Source organism: Bos mutus, chromosome 19 (genome assembly GCF_027580195.1).
Source record: "Bos mutus isolate GX-2022 chromosome 19, NWIPB_WYAK_1.1, whole genome shotgun sequence".
NCBI classification, from domain to species: Eukaryota; Metazoa; Chordata; class Mammalia; order Artiodactyla; family Bovidae; genus Bos; species Bos mutus.
The window spans coordinates 56,313,728-56,335,307 of NC_091635.1; the positions used below are offsets into that span (position 1 = coordinate 56,313,728).

The 21,580-nt window shown below is 49.2% G+C and overlaps 1 protein-coding gene across 1 annotated transcript in view; it reads right to left on the reverse strand.

Moving 5' to 3' along the window:
- The window catches only part of HLF (HLF transcription factor, PAR bZIP family member), a 54,311-nt gene extending 33,095 nt beyond the window's left edge, over window positions 1-21,216 (reverse strand). The window contains exons 1-2 of the mRNA XM_005905891.2: window positions 20,648-21,216; window positions 18,169-18,504 (exon numbers count right to left, since the gene is read on the reverse strand). Coding sequence (XP_005905953.1) covers window positions 18,169-18,504; window positions 20,648-20,762 — 451 coding nt within the window. The 5' untranslated portion in view covers window positions 20,763-21,216. The remainder of the gene's footprint in view (window positions 1-18,168; window positions 18,505-20,647) is intronic.
- Between the last annotated feature and the right edge of the window lie 364 nt (window positions 21,217-21,580).

Consider the following 21,580-nt stretch of genomic DNA (forward strand, 5'->3'; position numbering starts at 1 on the left):
CAACCATGGGGCAAAGCATGGGCTTTGGTGCCTGAGAGAAACGCCCAATCCCTGTCTCTTGGACACCCACGAGCAGGGGTACAGTCCACACAAGTGCTCTGGGGAACATGGGGTTCAACACACCACCACCTGTTTTATGCAAAACTCTCATGGGACGGAAGTACCCACATTGGCACGAGACTAGGTCAAACCCAGGCCCAGCCACTTAATCTACTGATTTTCAAAGTCCCAACACAGTCAATTCTGAGTGGCAAGTGTCCTGCCATTCAAAGCAGTAAGAAAAGCAGTGTGCATTACATCAGTTAATTATATCATCAAGTTACATTCCCTGAACCCTCCCCCAAGCAAGGGCAGAGGGTAGCCACCTCGAGGTGCCATCTTGCTGGGTGGCAGATGGCAGCGAGCCAAGAGCTTACACACTCACCGTGGCCAACGTAGAAAGCAGGTGACCCACACAACACACCCGCCAGACTGCAGATCAGACCATCCCCGTCGTCCACCAGAGCTTCTGCCCATCCAAAAGGAAAAAGAGACAAAAAAAAAACCCTAAAAAAAAAACCTGTCTTGCTTATAAGGGGAAGGAGAACAAAGATTCTGAACTTCAACCATTTCTCAATGCTTTCAGGAGATCTCTTTGAAACTGCAGGGCAACTTTCATCTCTCCAATAACCTTGTCTGACCTCACCTGAAATGACTAATGTGATTGCAACAGTTTTACTCTGTGAAGTAGCCCTCTTTCCACCCCCCACTGTGCTGAGGCCTCTACCATCACCATGAGAACTTGGCATTATTTTTAAAGCTAATTACCTTCAGGTTTTGGAGACAGGTGGCATGGGTTTCTGCCCCCTCCCTTCTGCAGAGTAAGGAGAAACTTGTCCAGATGCCTGGCAGGAGAGCCTGCATCCTGGTCCCCAAGATTCTGGGCACCCTTCTCATGGGGGGAGGGGATCCGTGGCATTCTGTTCTATGAAGCAGCAGCTGCCGTATGCATCTTGTGGATGAAAAAGTTTCTTAAATCTTTATTAGTTGCTGTTTGGCTAGATGGGACTGACAGCAAAAGCAACATTCCAAGGCAGTCAACACTAGGATCAGAATAAGACTTGGCACTTGAGAAATCCCCAAAGGATGTATGGGCTGGCACAATGTGGAAAAAAAGAGTTTATTTTCAATTTTTTGTTTGTTTCAAGAGGGGTCAATTTCATTGAGAAAAGAGAGGTAAGTATGATTCCAATGAATCTCTGTGTTCTGACCATTCTGATCTTTCCTAATCGGGGTTTAAAATTCCAGAACCAAAGTTCTTTTCAAACCCAAGTCAGGCTTAGGTATCCACCTGTAAGAATGGTGTATGAGCCAACACCAAAAAGAGGAGGTTACACCACCCCTTTCCCCCAATTCCTCTTTTTGAAATTAGATATTTGTGTTACTGAAGGCGAAACAATGAGCTCAGTCCCAGAGAAAAGTGAGGTGAGGATGGGAGCAGAGGTGCAGAAGGGAGGGGATTACAAAATGTTAAGTACCAAGGTGGGGGGGGCAGAAATAAAAATAGACCAGTAAGGGAAAACTGAATGGAAGAGGTTCGTTTGTTTATTTTAACAGTGTTTGCCATTCCAGGAGGCTTGCTGAAGCTCTTTCTTTCAATGGCTGGCCTTGGACCAGCATTTGAAAAGTCTTAGATCTTTGGAAAGGAAGATTTGGACAACAAAGTTGTTTTATCTGGGAGGGTCACTAGTTTACTCAAGAGTTCCAGGACTTTGGTTTTGATGTTATTACCTTGGCCTGAGTTTCTCTGTCCCAGGCAGTCCTGGCTATGTTTACTGACTTAGGAAACAGGGGAACCTGGAGGAGGCCTCTCCCGCCCGCCGCTGCCATGCTTCGCTGGGTCCCCGCATTACCCTGGGCCCCCTTAAGACGTCAGGGACGGGGACCAGTCAAACATGCTTTAAAGGTCCTATCTCTCGACACTCATAAGAGGGAAATAACACTTCTCTAACTCACTCCCCAAATAGACGCCGCCGTGGATGTTCTGCCAAGGAGTGATGCGAAAGTGTGTTCCAAAGTGAAATGTAAGCTTGGCGCGGTGCCCAGCCCGCGGCTGGATTCTGCACAGAGCTGCGGGCTGGCGAAGTGAAGGAGCACATTTCTCTCCATGTGACTGCAAGAGCCAGGCAGCCAGAGCAGATTTCTTTGTGTTAATAAAATGTGATATCTAGACTGTACACACAGGCAGCCCTGGGAAAACGTGAGCCAAAGGGAAGGACCCGAGGAAACCCACGGCCAGGCTGAGGAGGGCTGCAGCGGTCGGCAACCTCGACTGCACCGCCCAGGGCGGCCAGGCCGGGCAGGTGTGGGATGAGCCCCGAGTCAGAGGTGAAAGGTCGTGCCAGGCGCCTGCGCGAAAGCTGCTTAAACATCAGATAATCCACGGAGGCACAGCGAGCATGTCCTGAGCAAAGGCTTGCTCTTCCTTGACGGGCCAGAGACCAAAGTTCATGGGCACTTTCTCAAGATGTGGAGTTTACCCTGGACTCGAGGCTCCTCCCCCACAACTGAGATCCCTCCCAGGGTGGCAGGAGGTTGGCTTCGGGGTTAGACTGTGTATGCTCCAGGCTGGCACACGCCTCGCTTTTGTGGGCCACTCCTGCCTCACTGCCACTGTGGCCTCAGCCTCCTTTGACCACAGGAGGTAGCCACTGCCCACGGACTCAAGCCTGCAAACCCACGTTTGGGGGCACCATGGGTGGGGGATTCACGGGGAGGAAAGGGGGAATTAGGGCCCCTGCTTGCTGAGTCTCTTTCAACACCGTAGATCACTTCCTCTCCAGGACTGTCAAAGGAACTGTGCCCTCTAGCTAACTTGATCTCCCCAACTTGGAAGGTACTGGGGGCACAGGCAGAGCCCTGGGGCCCCAGGAGTTTCCGAACGTCTCAGGGGATGTGCTGGAGGTTGCAGGACTTGCCAGGCTTGTGGGCTCCTCTGATGGAAAGGGATGGAAGGTCCCAGAAGACACTGGCACTTAGCTCTCCTCCCCTGCAGCAGCCCAGCCCTCAGGCTCCTGGACCACGGGGTATGCAGTCAACCAGAACCAGCTAATTGTGGGGCAGCTGAATTGATGAGTACCTCCCAAGCCCAGGTGAGCCTTCACCTTGGTTAATCTGCAAACTGGTTTATCGGCCTCAGGATAATTGAAAGTTAATCGTAGGCACAGCCCAAGTGCAGGCACTGGAAACGGCAGGAAACCACAGTAGCAGAGGAAGTCAGGTCCACGTTCAGTGAACCTGTCACTTCTCAAAAGACAATGTTCAACCTCGAGCCCACTTCACGCGCGGCCCCATTCACTCCTGCAACTGACCCTTGTTACACAGCGACCCTGGCTCCTGGGAGTGCTCAGTAAGTGCTCAATAAGTTGCAGTTATTATTAATCCTTTAGTGTGGTCGAGCCTGTGGTCCCAGGTGGCGCTAGTGGTAAAGAACCTGCCTGCCAATGCAGCAAACACAAGAGATGCAGGTTTGATCCCTGGGTAGGGAAAGTCCCTTGGAGGAGGACATGGCCACCCACTCCAGTATTCTTGCCTGGAGAATCCCATAGACAGAGGAGCCTGGTGGGCTACATAGGGTCACAAAGAGTCGGACACAACTGAAGTGACTTAGCACACACAAGCACGCACAGTGTGGCTGATGGATTTAAAGTTAGGAAGTTAGGAGGTCTCCAAGACATTTGGCTGGGGGAACCACACTGGGGGAGCTGCAAAAACCACTCTACTCTCCCCCTGAGTGTGCTTTACAAAAAGGAAAATCTGAAGAGTTTAAACATCGCTAGGAAAGCATATCAAGAGTACAAAAACATCCAGCACATTCTGAAGGGGAAGAGAAGTCAACTTCAGAATTGCTAACATGGATACCTGAGGGTCATCCTCAAACCTATACAGGTTGGTAAATTCTCCAATGCTCTTTCAGGTAACAGAACTTCTGTTTTAAACGTCAAGAATCACAGTGTGCAGTGTCCCGAGGGCCCAGCCTCCCGGTCCTTCCGAGGGCTGGGTTTCCGCCGCCACAGTCTGCAGGGCTCCGCGGTGCACAGCTGCCCTGCGGGAAGGCGAGTGCCCTGGTCTGCGTGCTGAAGTTTCCACGAGAATCTGATGGTGACCGCTGGAATGACAGCTTCCTTCCACCCTCAACACCGGTCCTGTGACCATGGTACAGAATCAACAGATTTCCCTTCTTCCATCCTGCGACACTAACCGGAGGAAGACTCCTGCTGAGAGCTGAACAGTACCTGCCAGGGACTTGGATAAGCACTTTCCCAGGACACCAGGAACAGCAGTGGCGGAAGTCCTTGACCTTCTTCCCACTGAAAGGACAAGTCCCAAAGGATCCTCCCACCCCGCCCAGTCGGGACAGCAAAGACCCGGCACAAACAAGGTCCTACCTCCGCTCAGAGCAGACATCCCTAATCCATCACAGAGCTCTTTCCACTGACCCCAGACCAAGTTTCAGTCTTTCAAGACATTCCAGGCACCTCCTAATCCATCAGACATCCCTAATCCATCACAGAGCTCTTTCCACTGAGCCCAGACCAAGTTTCAGTCTTTCAAGACATTCCAGGTACCTCCTAATCCATCAAAAATGGCTGGGGAGAAACCGGCTTGCATGGGAAGTTCCTTCACACAAAAACCCGGCCACCCAGAGGGGCAGGCCAGGGCACAACGGGCCGCAGCCCTCCAGAGAAGTTCCATCAGAGCTAGCTGTGGGCCTTGGGGTTTTCCTGCTTCTCTTTTTTAAAAATTATTTCTCTGGCTAATAAAACACCACTTAAAAAAAAAAAAAACTCTAACCCTTGGAGCAGTGATTTCAGCCAGAAAACTTGCTTTCAGGGTTATTCTGGAATGCTGAACACCAGAGAGAAGTCAGTAGTTCCCATTCAGAACGGGATGAAGACCGAGTTTTAGGTAGTAAAGAGCTTTAATGCTGCTGCCTTCCCCCCACCCACCCCAAATGGTGTCAAATATCTTTTGCTTTTCAGTTTTACTTTTTGAATGCTGTCATCCTTTATGAGTGGCAGAACATCAGACTCTCAATCTACTGACCAGCTTAGGAGTGGTACCATCACCCCAAGAAAATTTACATTTTTTGCAACAAAAGTTGAATATTAGTCTTTTAGTTCATAATAACCTTATAATTCAGGGTCATGGAGCTTAAAATAGCACCTGTGTTTGATAGATAAGAAAACTGAGGCCTTCAGAGATTCAGTGACCTGTCCAGAGACACACCACCCATCGGTGCAGACCAGGCCTGGAGCCTGGATTGCGAGTGTGTGTGCAAACTCGCTCAGTCATGTCTGACTCTCTGCAACCCCATGGACTGCAGCCTGCCAGGCTCCTCTGTCCGTGGGGTTCTCCAGGCAAGAATACTGGAGTGGGCCGCCGTGTCCTTCTCCAGGGGATCTACCCAACTCAGGGACTGAACCTGTGTCTCTTATGTCTCCTGCATTGGCAAGTGGCTTCTTTACCACGAGCACCCCCTGGGAAGCCAGAACCTAGATTAGCTGATTCCAAACTCAGTGTTTTGTAAATGGCCTGCCCTGCAATTATTGCTATGTATTTTCCCCTTTGCCACTTAAAACCCAAGGGAAACAATAACACTCGCAGAACTTACACTTTGATTTGAGTTTAATTTGGTCAGTTTTCTAATTGGCTATCTTATATTTATTTGTAAGTTAGAAAAACATAGATTACTCCCATCTTACAAATGAAGAGGTGAAACCAAGAGAGGCTGATAAACCAAGAGAGGGTGGTCTTGGCACAGCTAAAACCAGACATTAGATCTGTTAGTGTATCTAAAGACACATCAGGAGGCTTGCAAAGACTCAGCCTAGCAACTCAGAAATCTAACAGTGAGCCTCAAAGTGGCGCTTTAATACTAGATTCTCACTCTGAGTTAACACTGAGGGACAACTCTCCAGATCTGTTCACCAATTAGCCCATTTAATGTCACTCAACCCTCACAGCATTCCTATGAAATAAGACTGCAATGTTCCAGACGCGAAAACAGGGCTCAGAGTTTAAGTGATCTGCCCAGGGTGTCACGGCTTCTCGGGCTCCCGCTTAGTTTAGTGTCTGAAGGATCCAAAAGGAATGTGCAGATGCTATTAGGACCGTGTTTTTCTGAACGTCTTAATCAAAGCTTGTTATTTCTGCCTTAAAATTATTTAATCCTGATCTCCATGGTTTTGGGCTACTGAGATAGGCCTACATTTATTTTTAAGCAGCTTGTAATCAGAATGGAAAGACGGATGAAGAAAAGAGAAAACGTGCTTTGGCAATGGATCCACAAGAGTCAATGCTCCTGGGAGCAGAGTAAATTCCAGAAACCAATTTCATTTCTAACGTGACTTGATTTCCTACGACCCTTACACTAAATGCTCAGCACCATCCTGGCCTGAACACATAATGAGTACAGCCATGATGTCATAGCGTTTAGTTCATTCAAACTTAGGAGCATGGTGTCTAGTCTTTTATAAAAGCTCAGAGGTGTGTGACTGGATGTGAAATCAGGCTGAGGGAGCTTTCCCTGAAATCAAACTCCCCTCCCAAGAGGGAAGTCTTGCCTAGGTTGATGCTGATGTACTTCACCATCCTTAAGACAGGACTGTTGTGCCTTGAAAAGGCTTATCCTGCCACACCGATGTGTACAGTGCCCTCTGTACTGTATGAAGACCCACGCCAAGAGGGCCAGATCTCTAATCTGGCTGAAAGACGGTCATAACAGGTCAATCCCGAGTCTTAAGTTAATTGACTTCTAGTTCACCCCTTTGTGTAAAAACTATTTTCACACATTTCTTCCAAATCATTTACTTCTGTTTCCTTGGTTTCCATTCTACTCTGACAGAAGGCTCTATCTGCCCTCTCTGGAGGCATCCTCTGCCATGTTTTTATCTTGAAGGGAGGGTTAAGAAAATGTTTGCGAGATGTGCACCAGGGGAGCAGAAAGCTGGGGATTTTTACCATGGAAGCCCACGGTCTCACTCTGCTCCACACCCCGCTGCCCACAGCAGGGCCACGGCCAGTCTTCCAGTCCATGACCCAAAGGTGTCACCAGAAAGGAGAAAGAAGAAGCCCAGTCCCCAACCCTGTAACACACTGGAAAAGCTTGAGAGCACGAAGAGAAATGAATTGTCCCATTTCCCCCGTTAGTCTCTCTGGGTCTTCCAGGCACAGAGTCAGAGGATGGCAAGGAGGGTGGAGACGGAAGACACTGCTGCCTGAGAAAGACAGCATGTACTGTTACAGAACCACAAACAGGGTTGTCGGGGTGCGGGGGCTGGATATCTGCTCACTGAGGTCAGTACAGAGGACGCTCCCAGCTCGGCCTCTCCATCACCCTTTTCTCCATACAAGAGGCAGAGAGCATGGCTACAGCAATCACTGCTGGCCATGATTGCTGCAGCACAAAACCCGTTCCCACGTAAGTGTCCACAGATGACGATGGAAGTAGGAAAAGAGAAAACCCGTCATTGTAGAGCAAATGAAAGTGGCGATGGCTACCATTCAGACTGACCACTTTTTCCACAGAGCATCTCGTTTACTCCTCCAGGAATCCGCTGAAGCTCAAGCGGGTGTTCGCCATCCCCACTTACAGAGGAGAAAACAAAGGCAGAAGAGTTAGAGAGCGGGTCCATCTTGGCTCGAAGATCTAAACCAAGACAGGAATTATAACCACACTGTGCTGCCCACCAGTGAGGGGAAGGGAAGAAGGAGAGGAGTCTGCTCCAGCAGGTGATGAGTTCATGAGGAAAATCCTCGGGGAAAACACCACTCTTGCACAACATCCTCTCTGATGGGATGAAAATGAACAAAAATGCTCGTTTGGTTCCATGCACTTATGTGAAAATGTAAGCTTACAAAGATGAAACTTTAGTAGATGGGGACAAGGTGGGGGAGGGCAGACAGACAAACTGCCACAGCTTGCTGGTCACACTAACCTGAAGTACTGACGCAGCTGGATGAGAGAAATTCCTTTACTCCTTGCTGATACATGCTGTGGTTAAGAACGCGGATGTATAGACACAGAGAAGGCCTTTAAAGCCTGTTTAGTACTCAAATAAGTTCAATGTGCCTTCTAAAATTCTATTTGCATAATTAATTTGTTTGGTAATATCTTTACAAAGAACACAAAGATCCAGATTTAAGTTTGATCGATGCAAGATCAAATGATCACAAAATGTGAATCAATGCAATGTTACTGCCAAGTAAGCTTGAGGATAAAAAGAGAAATAAGTAGAATGTAAGTAAACTCAAATTGCTTCTTTACACTTAATTTTTGTAATACTGAAACTTCGCATCTTTTACCTTTAAACGTCTAAGGAATCCAGTAACTAAATATCACTAGGAGACCTGATATGTCTGGGTTAACTTCATTTACAATGCTAAACATATTTTTGACCTGAATATAAATATCATTTAAAAAATCATTCAGGTGTTACTGGTCATTTGAAATAAACATACTTTAGATTCTATGAGGGGAAAAAACCCACAACTCCCCTGGAAAGCATATTAATAAAAAGAAATCAATCATGATGAAATGAATTCTACCAAATTCCTATGAAGTCAGTTCTACAAATTTTCCTTTTCCTATCCTCAGAAACTCTATCAAGGCTTTATTTCTGTCTTTACATTTTATATTATTTACTCTTTCTTCCATAAATCTTTCAGTGGCATTTGGCATATTCGAACTGGATATGAGATCTCCATCCTATTTTAAAAGTTCTCTCTAGTAAAAGCCTCCATAATCTCCTTCCGTGATTCTAACTAAACCCATAGCACAATAAATCCATTCTAAAGTGAACTAAGTCTTCTGATCAATCCTTTAGGCAGACAGAGTTTGACTCTTTGCCACTCTCCTTAGAATAACTCTTCCTGTCTTGGGGTATTGAAGTATCTGTTCTGGGTAATCTGATTACTGCCTATCTAGATGATCTTGTTCATCTGGTTTACAGCCTTGATTCCCATTGGCCAGGGCCTGGTGGCATCCCTCGCCAAACAAACCTTCACTCTGCCATTCAATTCAGGAGGCATTTACTGGGCCTGAATGGCCAGTCTCACTTAACTCTTTCCATTAAGTGCGAAAACACTTACAGAGCGGCAGGGAAGCTTTCCTTCTCTACTCCACGGCCCATGCGTGGGTTCCCCAGCAAGGACCTCCCAGCAGACTGTTACCCAGAGCCAGTTACAGAAGAAAGCACTGCTGTTTCCCACTCAAGAAGCTTCTGCCAAGGCGCTTATTTCTGCTGAGCCATTTATGCAATCCCACTGTCTAAGAGAACATTTTGTCACAGATGATTTAGTGTTGCAGCTCCCTGGAGCATCTTTCTGCAGCAGCATGCGCTCATTGTTTTTAGGAATCTAGGGTCTCCCGGGCAAGATTTGAGACAGAAAGGGGCTTAATTAGCCACAAGCCGTCTCTTATTACAAGACCCCAAATTCCAAAGCATTCTTCCAAAAATCATTAATGGAAAAAAAAAAAAAAAACCCTAGATTAAACTTCTAAAAACAAAACTTTTAGGAGATCTGTCTGACAATGGAACTGCCATTTTTCAGGACAGACAATGAGACTGGATTCCCATTATGAGCTGGATGGCTAGGAACTTGAGACAGTGACAATACTTGTTAAAGTCAGAAAGGAAGGAAAACATTTTTGGAATTTTCATAGTAAGTCATGGAGTGTGTATCCACCAGAAGCCAATTTAACAGAAACAAGTACTGTATAGTTTTTCCCCAACAGATGCTTGATTCTGCCAACACTCCTGCAATTGTCTACTGTACATAGCTGGAGGTGAAATTGCACACATTCACTGCGTTTTTTTTTTTTTTTTTTCCCTTAAGTGAACTGATTTGGGTTATGGCAACTCCTCCTGCTTTCTGTAATCTTAGCTTGATCTCAGAGAACACTTCAGGGGTACCTGAGCGAGCTACTTCATGCAGGTGCTGTTCAGCAGCCCCCTTCCCTCCCTCAGAGCCTGTCTGCTCCCACAAATTCCTTTTCCTCCAGCAGCAATTCAGCACAACCCCCACCCAACCCCCAACCACCCGATCTCTGCATGACATGCAATTAATTCCGGTCTTCAGGGAAGAAGGGAGCCACAAACACAAGGTCAGGACTCAAGAATACACAACTGCAACAAGGATTCCTTTGTCTCTCAGGAGTAAAATTACTAAGCTGGCCAAACGCTCGCCTAAGTGTTTTAGCCTGATATTACTGCTGCAGGTAATCCTTATAATCAAGTACTATTTGTATCACTGGGTCCTTCCCTCCCTCTCTCACAATCACATATACACACACACACAAAGGCACAAACAAAAACCTACACTCATAGAAAGAGGTTTAACATACTTGTTTGCAAACCCAGTAAGTTTTATAATATAGAGACATTTTAAAGTCATGAATGTTAATAGATTGGGTTTGTCTGCTTCTGTGAGATCAGGTCTGCTTTTGGACTTCTAAATTCTGAACCATTCACATCCCTCAAACTCTTTTCTTGCCAAAGAGGGTTTCCCCCAATCATCAAAATTATGGGCTTTATAAGTGAAACTTAAACCCTGTGTTTTTGAATCACTTTCTCTAGATCATTAGAACATTGTGTTTTGAAAAGCTGTTTGATGTTCAAGGAAGAGTGTTTATTTTCCAAACAACAAAAATAAGGAAGTCCCGGTTTGCCAGAGGAAACTGTTGTGAAGTATCTAAAAATGTTTCAAATCCAACCTTGAACCCAAGCGGAAACATCCACATGCCGCTTCCCTGCTCAGAAACCTTCAATGGCTCCCCACTGCCTCCTGGACCAAGTTCAAGCTCAGGAGCCTGGCGTTCATGAAGCTGCCAGCCTGGCTGGCACCTGCCTCTGCAGACTCATGCTCCTGCCTCCTTCGTGTGAGTTTTCTGCACCAGCCGAACTGGATCGACACCCTGCTCCCTGGACACCCACGGGCGTTCCCGCCTCCACGCTCCACCACACCACTGCTGCTGTCCATCCCGGCTCCTCCATCACGCACAAGACCCAGGAAGGCCTGACTCCCCAAGAAGCACCACCCCCAGGCCCTCCCGCCCCAGGCAGCGGCTGCTTCCCTGAGACCTGGCAGCCCTGACTGACTTTGGCACTGCCCCCGCATTAATTTTCAGAGGTTTTATTACTCATTTTTGGGCTGACTCTTCCACCCTCCTCTTTCAGTAGATACGGGAGGCCTCCATGGACTCATCCTTTGGCCTGGAACATGCTAGCTTGTTCCGTCACTCATGGTTTTACCTAAATGCTCCATCTTCCCTGCTGAACTCCCATCTCCTTGAGACAAGCAGCTCGATCATACCCTTGTCTGTCTTCCCCAGGAGGAAGCACAAATCCACAGCTGATGCTATTGCTGGGGATCACCCACGCGCCCCCAGCTCTGACGGCTTCCTCTGTTGCCTCCTCGTCTTCCCACTGTTGACAAGAGGAAAGTGATGGGGCTGATCGGGTCAGGGTTGCTTACTATGGGAGGTGCCACGCTGGCTTTCACGGACATCAGAAACCTCGCATCAACCCAACAAAGGTGTTACTTTGCAGATAAGAAGATAAATGTGTGCAAAGAGTCAAGATTTCTCCATTAAAGGACCTCTGGGGGAGGAGGAATTATTCTGGAATGCTTTTGGAAAGTCCTGCTGGTAAGCAGAAGGATGGACTAGACTTTCCTCCTTTCCTAGCGCCCTAACATGCCTGTATGGTTTCTTTACCCCTGAGTTCACTGTATTTCCTTCAAGTGGGATTCTTGCCTATTAGTAAAAATTCACAATAGTAACATCAACTGATTGACTGATTGATTTACTAGCCATATATGTCATGGAGAAATCCTCTACTCAAGAACTTCTTTGGGCTACATTTTGCTTGTCTGATTTTTTAATCTCATGAGCAAGGAGGACTGAATAAAGGCTACAGTTAGCGATCCAAGGTTAATTAAAACTCAGAGGTGAAGAAGCGGGTGAGCAAGACTCAGCAGAGAAGCAAAGGAGAAACGCCAACTCCAGAGGCCTTAACTGGCCAGGAAGGGAGAAGTGTGGAGACTCCCCAGGAACCCAACGAGAGATGAGGTCCTCCTATGAGAGATGAGACCAGACGGGAATGAGGAAGCCCTCAGAGCAGCTGTGACTGGGCCCTTGCTGTGGGCTCATCACTGTGCCAAGTATCCTCCAGCAATCCTTCAACAGCTTAGGAGGCAGGTCCAGGGATTTCTCCGAAGTTCCAGATGGGAAATGCAACGCTCACACCATTTAAAGGATGTGTCCAAGAGCATGGGTGAGTGTGGCAGGGACGGGATTTACACCAGGTGTGTGTTTTTGTGGGATCCTGTGCCCTACAAGAGTGACACACTGCTTGGATGACCTGCGTATCAAACACAGATCACCCTGATGGACATCTGAACATGAGCCAGCAAGCACCTAGGTTGGAAGCACGTTCCAGTTTATTCCAAAACAGTGTTTGAGTGGTTTCAGGTTAAGACACATGCTGGGGGAACACCAAACAGTATAATAAAGTGGGATATGACCTGGCACCAATATTCTCGGCCCTCCCCATTATAGAACCAAATGCAGGCCCTGCACCTCCCCGTCCCTCTCTCATTTATTCTCTTCCAAAGCTTTTTCCGTCTTAATGCTTCCCCTGCCACCCTTTTGCTTCCCTCCATCTTCACTGCTGAGACATAAAAAATGATTCCTGGGTACAAGTGATTAGCAATGGTTGGCGGGGAGGCTTCTGCGAAACCCAATAAATCACTGTTGTCTGTCACCCTCTGGCTCTCCGCACCAGGATGTTATCGCGGCCCCCTCCTTCCCACCTCCCCCACCCTGTTCTGCTCTACCTAGTTCTGTCTTTACACTGCTATTTTTCTCATCTGGTAGACACCGGGCTGAACTGAAAAGCCTCTGCCAAGCTCCTTGGCAGGAGCCGGCCTGCAGGAAGCCTGCCCACCACAGCGGCACAGAGAAGACAGCGCCTCTGGGCAGCTGGGCACTTGGGGTCTGGCTAGGATGTGGGGCAGAGCAGGCTTCCCTGGCATGGGAACGGTCCTCCGGAGCTCGGCCTTCTCGTGCCAGGGTCAGGATTACGATGGCTCACTGCGCTCGCAGTGGCGTGCCTGGGAAGGGAAGCGAGGGTGGGGGCGGGAGGGTGGCAGGCGGCCAGCTCGCCACCCAGGGCTGGGCGAGCTCCGCGGGGCACAGCCACGTGCCTGGGGCACACAGAGCGCTTGGGCAGGCAGCCAGGGTCGGGGCTCACGCGGGAGGGAGCTGGGGGCTGGGCACCTGGCAAGCAGCTGTGTCTACACTGGAGGACATGAGGTGAGAACCCAGAAACTGCTGGGGTAACATCAGGGAAGTGGCTTGTTCTAATCCAGAATGAGGCCAAAAAGTCAGGCAGCCTCCAGGGTATAGGGCCCGCTGTGGGGGGACCACAAAACACCGCACGTCCTAGTTTTGCAGTGGGAAGGGTGCTGGATGAAACAAATCCCTCACTGAAGACTGGGGTTGGGAACAGGCCGTTCCTTTCCCTGCTGGCAAGCCATGACATCCCTTCAGCTCCCAGCTTGCGGAGGCGTGTGTCACACAGCCCGCTAACACCCCATGGGAGGGGGACTATGTCCAGTGTCCATCTCCCGCTGGGAAAACCAAGCCTTAAAGAGGTCAGGAAGTGGACCCAAAGTTACACAGCACGCCAGCATACGTCCAGGTTGTGAACACAAGTCCCTGGGCCCAGAGCTGATGCTCTTAAGCACCTCGTCACCCTCACTGTGCACCCCTATCCAGAAACACCTCTTGCCAGAAGATGTGCAGTCCTGGGAACGTTATAGACGGCAAAGCCAAGAGAGCAGGGCAAGCCTGTCCTCTGCAGGGTGTGGTGGAGAAGATGAACTCGTACAAGAAACTGAAACCAAAAAAAGTCTGCCCACTTCGAGGACAAAGCTGACGCTCTCCCCTTAAGGCCTCCTTGATCCTGATGAATGGAAAGTACTCCCAAGACGCGCGGGGCACAGTGCACCTCACCTCAGAGCGCTCCCAACCCGCAGACGTGACCAGCACGCGGGACGGGAAGGTACATGAACTGCACACCCTTAAGGGCAGGGAGAAATCGAAGCTTCGTCTCACAGCGTCAGAAAAGCCCAAAGAACTCTGTTGCTTCAGCAGGACCCCTCGTAATCTCAGAGCCCCCAGCACAGAACTCCCCGGCATCACGATTCGGATCCCATGGCACTTCCCTTCCACATCAAAACCTCATTACAAGAGGAGAACAGAGCACACACAACGCTGATTCCATCCTGCCAAGCTCCAGTGGGGTCTCCCCGACCCCCCCACCCTCTTCTTTCCACACACACCCCCACACAGAAGGGTTCTCACTTTACTCCATAACCAGCCTTCACCACAACCCAGATCGTTCTCAGAACTGGAAAGAGAGGCTTCGTAATTCTCAGCTGAATATGGGTTTAATGGTGGTAGGACACCTCCAAGCTATTCAAAGAAAAACCACCAGAGGAAACAATTTCAATTCTGGCTTTACAAGCATGTGATTTAAAAATAACTCTGCCTTTGTCTGCTATAGATGACTTTCCCTAAAGGGACTGCTGTCCTTAAAGCAATCACTCAATTCTCAGGGCAAACTGATTCTTCTTTTTTCCAGAATGCAGCACATACCTCCAGGAAAGCACTCCCGGCACCGCCTCTGATAGCATCTGACATGCAAACATTGAAGTGCTCAGGACAACTCCTGCCATCCCTGTGGGCTCAGGAATATCCAGGAAGCTGCACCTCAAATGCCTGAGAAGCCCCTGCCGATGCCTACAGCATCCGGGAACCACCACTGCTCCTGATTAAGATGTCAGCCCAGAAAGCATAGCAATAACCCCCACTGCTAGAGGAGGCTTCAGCGGATCCCTGGGTTATTTCTTCAAGGAAAACTGTATTCAGATATTTAACTCATTCTTTGAACAGACAGGTAAACAGAGGAATAATGATGGGTGTATAAAATAGGAGAGGGCTTGGAGGGCAGTCAGGGTAAACAGTAAGAGAATTCACAGGAACACTCACCTTGTCATTCCAAGACACACTTGGGGTAAACCTAGAAATGCATAATTTGTCATCTCTTTCACTTCCCTTCAGCCACACAGGTAACACTAATGGTACAATGCTACCAAGTATAACTCAAAAGATGCATGCTGAGCAGAGAGTAGAAAACAAATGTTTAACAAAATTGCTTTGCAATTATCTCCTGATTAGCCTGATGTCTTAGTTTTATTAACTAAAAGTGGATAACTATGCTCTTATTAATGTTATATTTCTTCTTGGCAACTTAAGGTCTCCTGACTGCTTCAAAAGTTTTGCCATAACGCATTACAGGAGGTATAAAGCATCCGTGTGTGTGACAGGATCCTGAATTAAGCCCAGATGTGGCCGTTCAAATCGCAAGTTGAGATCAGTAGTTCTGGGGCGGGGTTGGGGTGGGGAGAGGGAGGGGGTGATTTTGCCCTCTGGGGACATTTGGCAGTAACCGAGACATTTTTACTGGTCACACAGGTTGGGGTGGGGAGGATTTACTGGCTTCTACGGAAGAGAGGGCAGGGATGCCCTTAAACACCCCACAAAGCACAGGGCAGCCCTTACAGCAAAGACTGACCTGAAACGTAAGAGTGCCAAAGCTGAGAAATCGTGCTCCAGACTGAGATGCTGTAGTTCCCAGAACGTTCACTGCCACCTCTGTGCTCTTCCCTTCTCAGGATTTGTTTTCCTCAAGGTTTACTTGGTATTTCTATTCGGGTCACCACTGTGATTACACAGAATCAGGAAGGACTTTCTCCTTTTTCAGGTTAGCCTGTGATATACCATCCATCAGTTCCACATTCCCTAGAATTCACCTTGCATTATCACCTCTGTAAGAACAGCAGTGTTATTTTATCTGCCCTGGGTATTTCAAGAAGAGCTCTAACTTATTTTCCATTTGTTGTCAGGAATATCATTGAGTTTAAATGAACTGAAGAGTATTATTTATGAAGTGTGCTTCCATTATGAGAAAAGGCATGTAAGTGAAGAACTTATTTCTAGGTCCCAGGGCACCCTTTGATCCAAGCATCTTTAACTCCACAACCTAACAAAATGACAGCCAACCGAAAGCAGGAGTCCTTTATTATGGACTGCAAGTTTGAGGACGGCATCACAAGTTTCTGAAAGTCATTGATCAATATTGATTCAAATGACTTTCAAGCTCCAAAATCCCAATTCTTGATTTTTCAGTAGGAACCTGAGGGTGGGGACCCGACAATCAGCATGCCTTTTGGGGGAAAAATGCAGTATTTCTGACATGACACACATCCTATACATGAACAGAGGACTGAGAAATAACTTGTCAACTGAGTGCAAGTGTTAGGCTTAGAACACTGCAAGCCAAAAACTATTGGTCAAAATCTCCTAACATTTCTCTACATAACATTGGGTTATACACTGTACCTAGTTACTCTATGAAGGTATTTCAGAAGACAAGCATTGGAAGAAATGATGGAAGCTGACACGAACAGAATAATGATCATAACTGCTCTCATTAAGAAATATCTAGCGCTAGTCATCTGACCTCTTAGACACATTATCTCTAATTTTCACAATGACCCAATCGAACAGAAATGATACCCTCCAGCACAAAAGGGAAACCGAGGCCCAGAAAGGCTGCAGCACTTTGTAAAGTCCCACTGCTGTGAGCAGATGACAGAGGGACAGCTAAGCCTTCTCACCGGGCCTCTGTGCCCTTCCTCCTGACTCTCTTCTTGCTCTGACGATTATTTATTCTGTAGTCTGTTGCTGGGAGAACGCCCCTGTATGTCCTAAGTAACAGGGGGTCAGGCTCACATGAAAGGAGTGTCTCCATAAGCTTCTGTGGCCCCCGGTGGGGAGCAGGGGCTAAGATTTCATGCTGTTCCAGGCAGCACCCTGGAAGCTATAATTCAAAGTGGGTTTCGAAGAAGGGGCTGCACAGAGAGACTCAATGGGAGAGCTTTAACTCCAATACTAACATTTCGAGGCAGAGGCATTCTCTTCCTCCTCCGCACCGCTTCCTTTCATTTTCATCTCGCTCTGTGTGCCACAGAAATTCTACAGGAGCCGAGGACACAGATTCGGGAATGATCTCCGGCGCAAGTCTCCCACTGTCCTGCTTTCTGGCCTCCCCGCAGCTAAGGCCCCTGGCTCGGTGACCTTCCCGACAATTTATCCCCTGCATCTTTGTTCCCGGTTACCTGTGCACATGAAACGGCTTTTCTTCCTGTGTGTTTTGTACGACAGGGGGCTAAAGGCACGGAGACAGAGCGCCCTCACTTGTGTTTACATCTGAGCGTTTGTGGGTGGGTTTTGAAGTACCGGTCATTTCAGGTAACGTTTTTGTGCAATATTTCAACACCATTTAAAGCCAGCCTTGTAGGTTTTGATAAAAGTGGATTACGTGTGGTGAACAGATGAAAGTGAAAAGAAAAAAAAGAACAATTTGGTAGGAATAGTGAAGAGAAAGACAGGATCTGATGCTGAAGAAGGCTAAGTCATGCTTAAGGTGAAAACTACTTTAAGACTCAGTTTCTCAACTGACAACACAAGATGAAATGGATGAAAAAGATACCTGCTCCCCACCCCTCTCTCACATCTTGCTCCCCTTCAGGCCGAAAAAAACAATGAATACAGGTAAACCACAGCATTATACAGATAGTCCACCCAAATCATTCAGCAAGGTCCTTTTATCTGAGTACTTGGGGAAGGAGGAAAAGACAGGAGTTGAGACAGGGGCCTAAATTATCTGAATCATTAACCACAGGTTGGCTTTCCTCATACTGCAGTCCTTGGATCAGCTGCATTAGAATCCCCACTGGGGCTGGATAAAAATGCATATTCCAGGCCTCAGCCAGACCTGAAAGGTCAGAATTTCTGGGAGTAGGTTCCATAGAGTCAGCCTTTAGCAGACTCTCTGGGTGATGCGCTCGCTGAAATGGGACAACCACTACCGTGGCTGAAATCCAAGGCTCCCCTTTTCAGATGCACCCCGGAGGATCAAGACGTTCATGTCAGCTCTGTCCTCCCCCTTTGCTCCCCTCCTCCCCACGGGAAGGCAGAACCATCTGGGAGTTTACCTGGTCGCATGGGGCTCTGCACACAGTTTGGGGGTGGGATGCCAGGGTGAATGGGTGCGGAGGCCCGACTGCTGAGGTCCATGACGGAAGGGGCCGCTGAGGAGGTCGGCTGCAGCCCCGGAGGGTGGGGGCTGTGGTCATGCTGAGACGGGCTGGGGGGAATGCCATTTTCCGACAAAAACTCCTCCAGGTCCATGTATTCCAACTGGAAGGTATCTCCGTCATAGGGAAGGGTTTTGTCCCATAAGGTGGGCCCCAAGAATGCTGACTGGGGGACCGTCGGGCTATTACTCTCATCATCCAGCTTCTTTTCCTTGTCTTTATCCTTACTATATGCTGCAAAACAAGGGAAAATACTGGAGTTTAAAAAAGACAGTGAAAAAGTCTCACTTTTTTTTTTTTAATCACTCCTCCTTGGCTTCTGCTACAAAACTACTTTCCACACATACCGGGGCTGTTCTCTGGCTGCTGTTTCTTGTGGATCTAGAGTTAAAAGTTCAGGCAGGACATGGATCTCTGCCTGTTTTTCGACATCTTCCTATTTACTTTGGAAAGAAAGCACTAGTCCTCGGGACAGGGCTAGAGACTGGTCTAGGATATAAACAACACGGCACAGCCCTCAGTGCATTATTTAAGGAGACAATAATTTAAAACTACAGTGGGAAAATAACACCTGCAATTACATACAACTGCTGTGATTTTTTAAGAAAACAGCCAATAACTAGGCATGATTTATCTTCCAGGAAATTCATTACAGTGACAATATGAGGTCATTCAGATTTAGAAAGCCAGTGCATTAGTAATGCTAATTTTGGTAAAGCAGGGACTCTCTGCCCTTCTTTGATACCCTGTATTGAGCACCTACTAACATACCTGGTTCTTTTATATGTTTCTCCCCCAAAAAATCTCATAATAAACTTGCAAATAGTGACAACTTCCATTCACAATGAAGAAACGGAGGCTCTGAGGCCTATGGGAGCTTAACCAATGTATCACATTGCAGAGAGGAAAGCTGAGAACTTCCTAGCCCACATGTGTTTGCTTTTAAAGCCACTGGGGTACACTGTATTTTACAAAAGAAGTTTCTTGTTTTGGTGTGGTTTAAAATACAAAAGTGTTTTCTTCCTCCTCTTCCCCAAACACTTAGGTATGATCGAATTCAAAAATTATACATGTATGGAACCTGTCAAAAGCACAGTTACCAGAAAAGGTGGTTCCTCTGAGAACCTATGACGGAGATGTACAGCTATTTTCTACCTGCAAGTATCCCTCACCCCATTAGGTCTTTAACCAGCGCTCTGGATTTGGACAAGTCTACTAGTCCTCAAGTGCGGGTGAAATCTGTGATTAAGGAATTTGGCTTCTACAGCCTCCATGCCATCCCTTCTAATCCTCTACAGTCTCATCTCCCAAGAATCTGACTTCAAAACTCCCACAGATGCAAAAGACTGCAGGCAGCACCTTCCTCCCAAGTGCCCCTCCTTAAAGGGGATTTAAGAGGGAAGCTCTGTTCTGCAGACTGGGAACCAAACCCCTCGGCTCTTGCAATGCAACAGGTTGTCCTAGGAAAGAAAAATGCGAATATGCCCCAGCTGCTTGCAGCCAAAGGATCTTTTAAGACTTTACATTCTTGAGCCGCAGGGCTCACCTCACAGTTCACATTTGCTCCTGGGATACCTATGGCAGGAAACCCGCCAGCCCAAATGACAAATCCCTGGCGGCACCAACTGGATCCGGCGCCTCCACGCAGGACCTCTCCGGGCCTGCCCCAGCCAGGGTTGCCCGGGGAAGGTTTGGGACTTACCCAGAAAGGGTTCAGGCCAAAGGAGGCTCCGGTGCGGTTACACTTGAGCCTGCCCCGCTCTCCCCTCCTACCAGGAAAGTGCGCGGCGAAGGGGGCCGCGTGGGGGGGGGTGCGGCACCCCGCCCAGGGACCACTCCTCCAGCCCACCCCAGCCCCTATCTCCCGGTCTGAAGCACCCAGCCCGGGACAACGCGCGTCTCCGCTGTCGCCTCGGGAGCTCCAAACGCTAAAACTAAGAGCTGTGATCAGCACTATCGCAAATACTCCGGCTCCGCGGTGCGACCCCTGACTCAAGCCCCCGTCCGCTTGGAGCCCGGCCCTGGGGTTCACTCCCCGGCGAGCGGGGCGCCCCTCGCCCCGGTGCTTTCGCTCCGCGTGTGGGTGCACCTCGACCTCGGGGACGCCGACCTGTCAACTTCTGTCTCCCACCTGCGCCGCCCGAGAGGACCCGCAAGGCCCGGCCGGGGCCCCGGCGCTCAACTAGCAACCCGGAATGTCCCCTCGACAGAAACGTCCCCTCCCTTTTGGGGGGGAGGAGGGGTGGGGCGATAGGTGAGTGCCTCAATTTCATTCAAGCGGGGCCGGGGTGCCGGGAGTGGGGGAGCGGGGGATGCTCCGGGGGTGCCGGCCCGGGAGGGGGGCCCCCAGAGGGGCAGCCAGCAGGGCAGCGCTCACCGTCTTCGTGATGAAGGGGGAGCTTCAGCGGGTTCTCCAGCAAGGACCTGAGCACGCCGTAGGGAGGCGGGATAAAGGTGGGGTTCAGGGGAAGCGGTCGGGACATTTTCTCCATCGCGATGCACTCAATTTTTTTTTTCTTAAATAAAAAAAAAAAAACCAAAAACTCCAACCTCCCCCCAAAATGTTGCTGAGCTTTTTCCTCCGTCCTTTGCCAAAAGTATTAGCTTTCAAGGCGGTGGAGACAAGAGAAGGAAAAAAAAAAAAATTACTTATGTCTTTTTAAATACATCTGCATAAAAACACAAAACCAAAAGAACTTTCGGGCTCCCAGCGCAGACGACCCCCGGGGAGCGCGCCGAGTGCCCGCGGGCTCCTCCGCGGCGGGCGGGATGCTCTCACCTGCCTCGAACCTCTCGTCATGCACAACGCTCAAAATTGCGAAAAAGAAAGGAAAAACATGCAGAGCGCTGCAGAAGGCGGAGAGCCCGCACCGCCCCGGCGCGAGCGCGAGCGCGAGGCCGCGCGCCCCGCCCCGCCCCTCCCGCGCCGCGGCCGCTGCCCCCCGCGCCGGCGGCCCCGCAGCGCCCGGCCCAGCGCAGCGCCCGGCCCAGCGCAGCCGGCCGCCCATGTGCCGCGGCCGGCCGGGAGTGACGTCAGTGCCCGCCCCGCGCGCCCAGCGGCGTTCGGGGGCAGGGCCCTAGGCTCCGCCCACTGAGGCCCCGCCCCAGCGGGCTCCGCCCCCGCCGAGGCTCCGCCCCCGCCGCGAGTGTAGCGTCGCCGCGCGCGCCGACTTTCTGGAGCCTTGTGGTGCCGGCGGGCGGTGAAGGGTGTAAGGACTCCAGGTCCCCTCGGGGCAGTGGTCCTGCGCTGAGGACCGAACTTTTTCACAGTAAGAAGACGAATGAGAAATTTATCTCTTTAGTTTTCCAC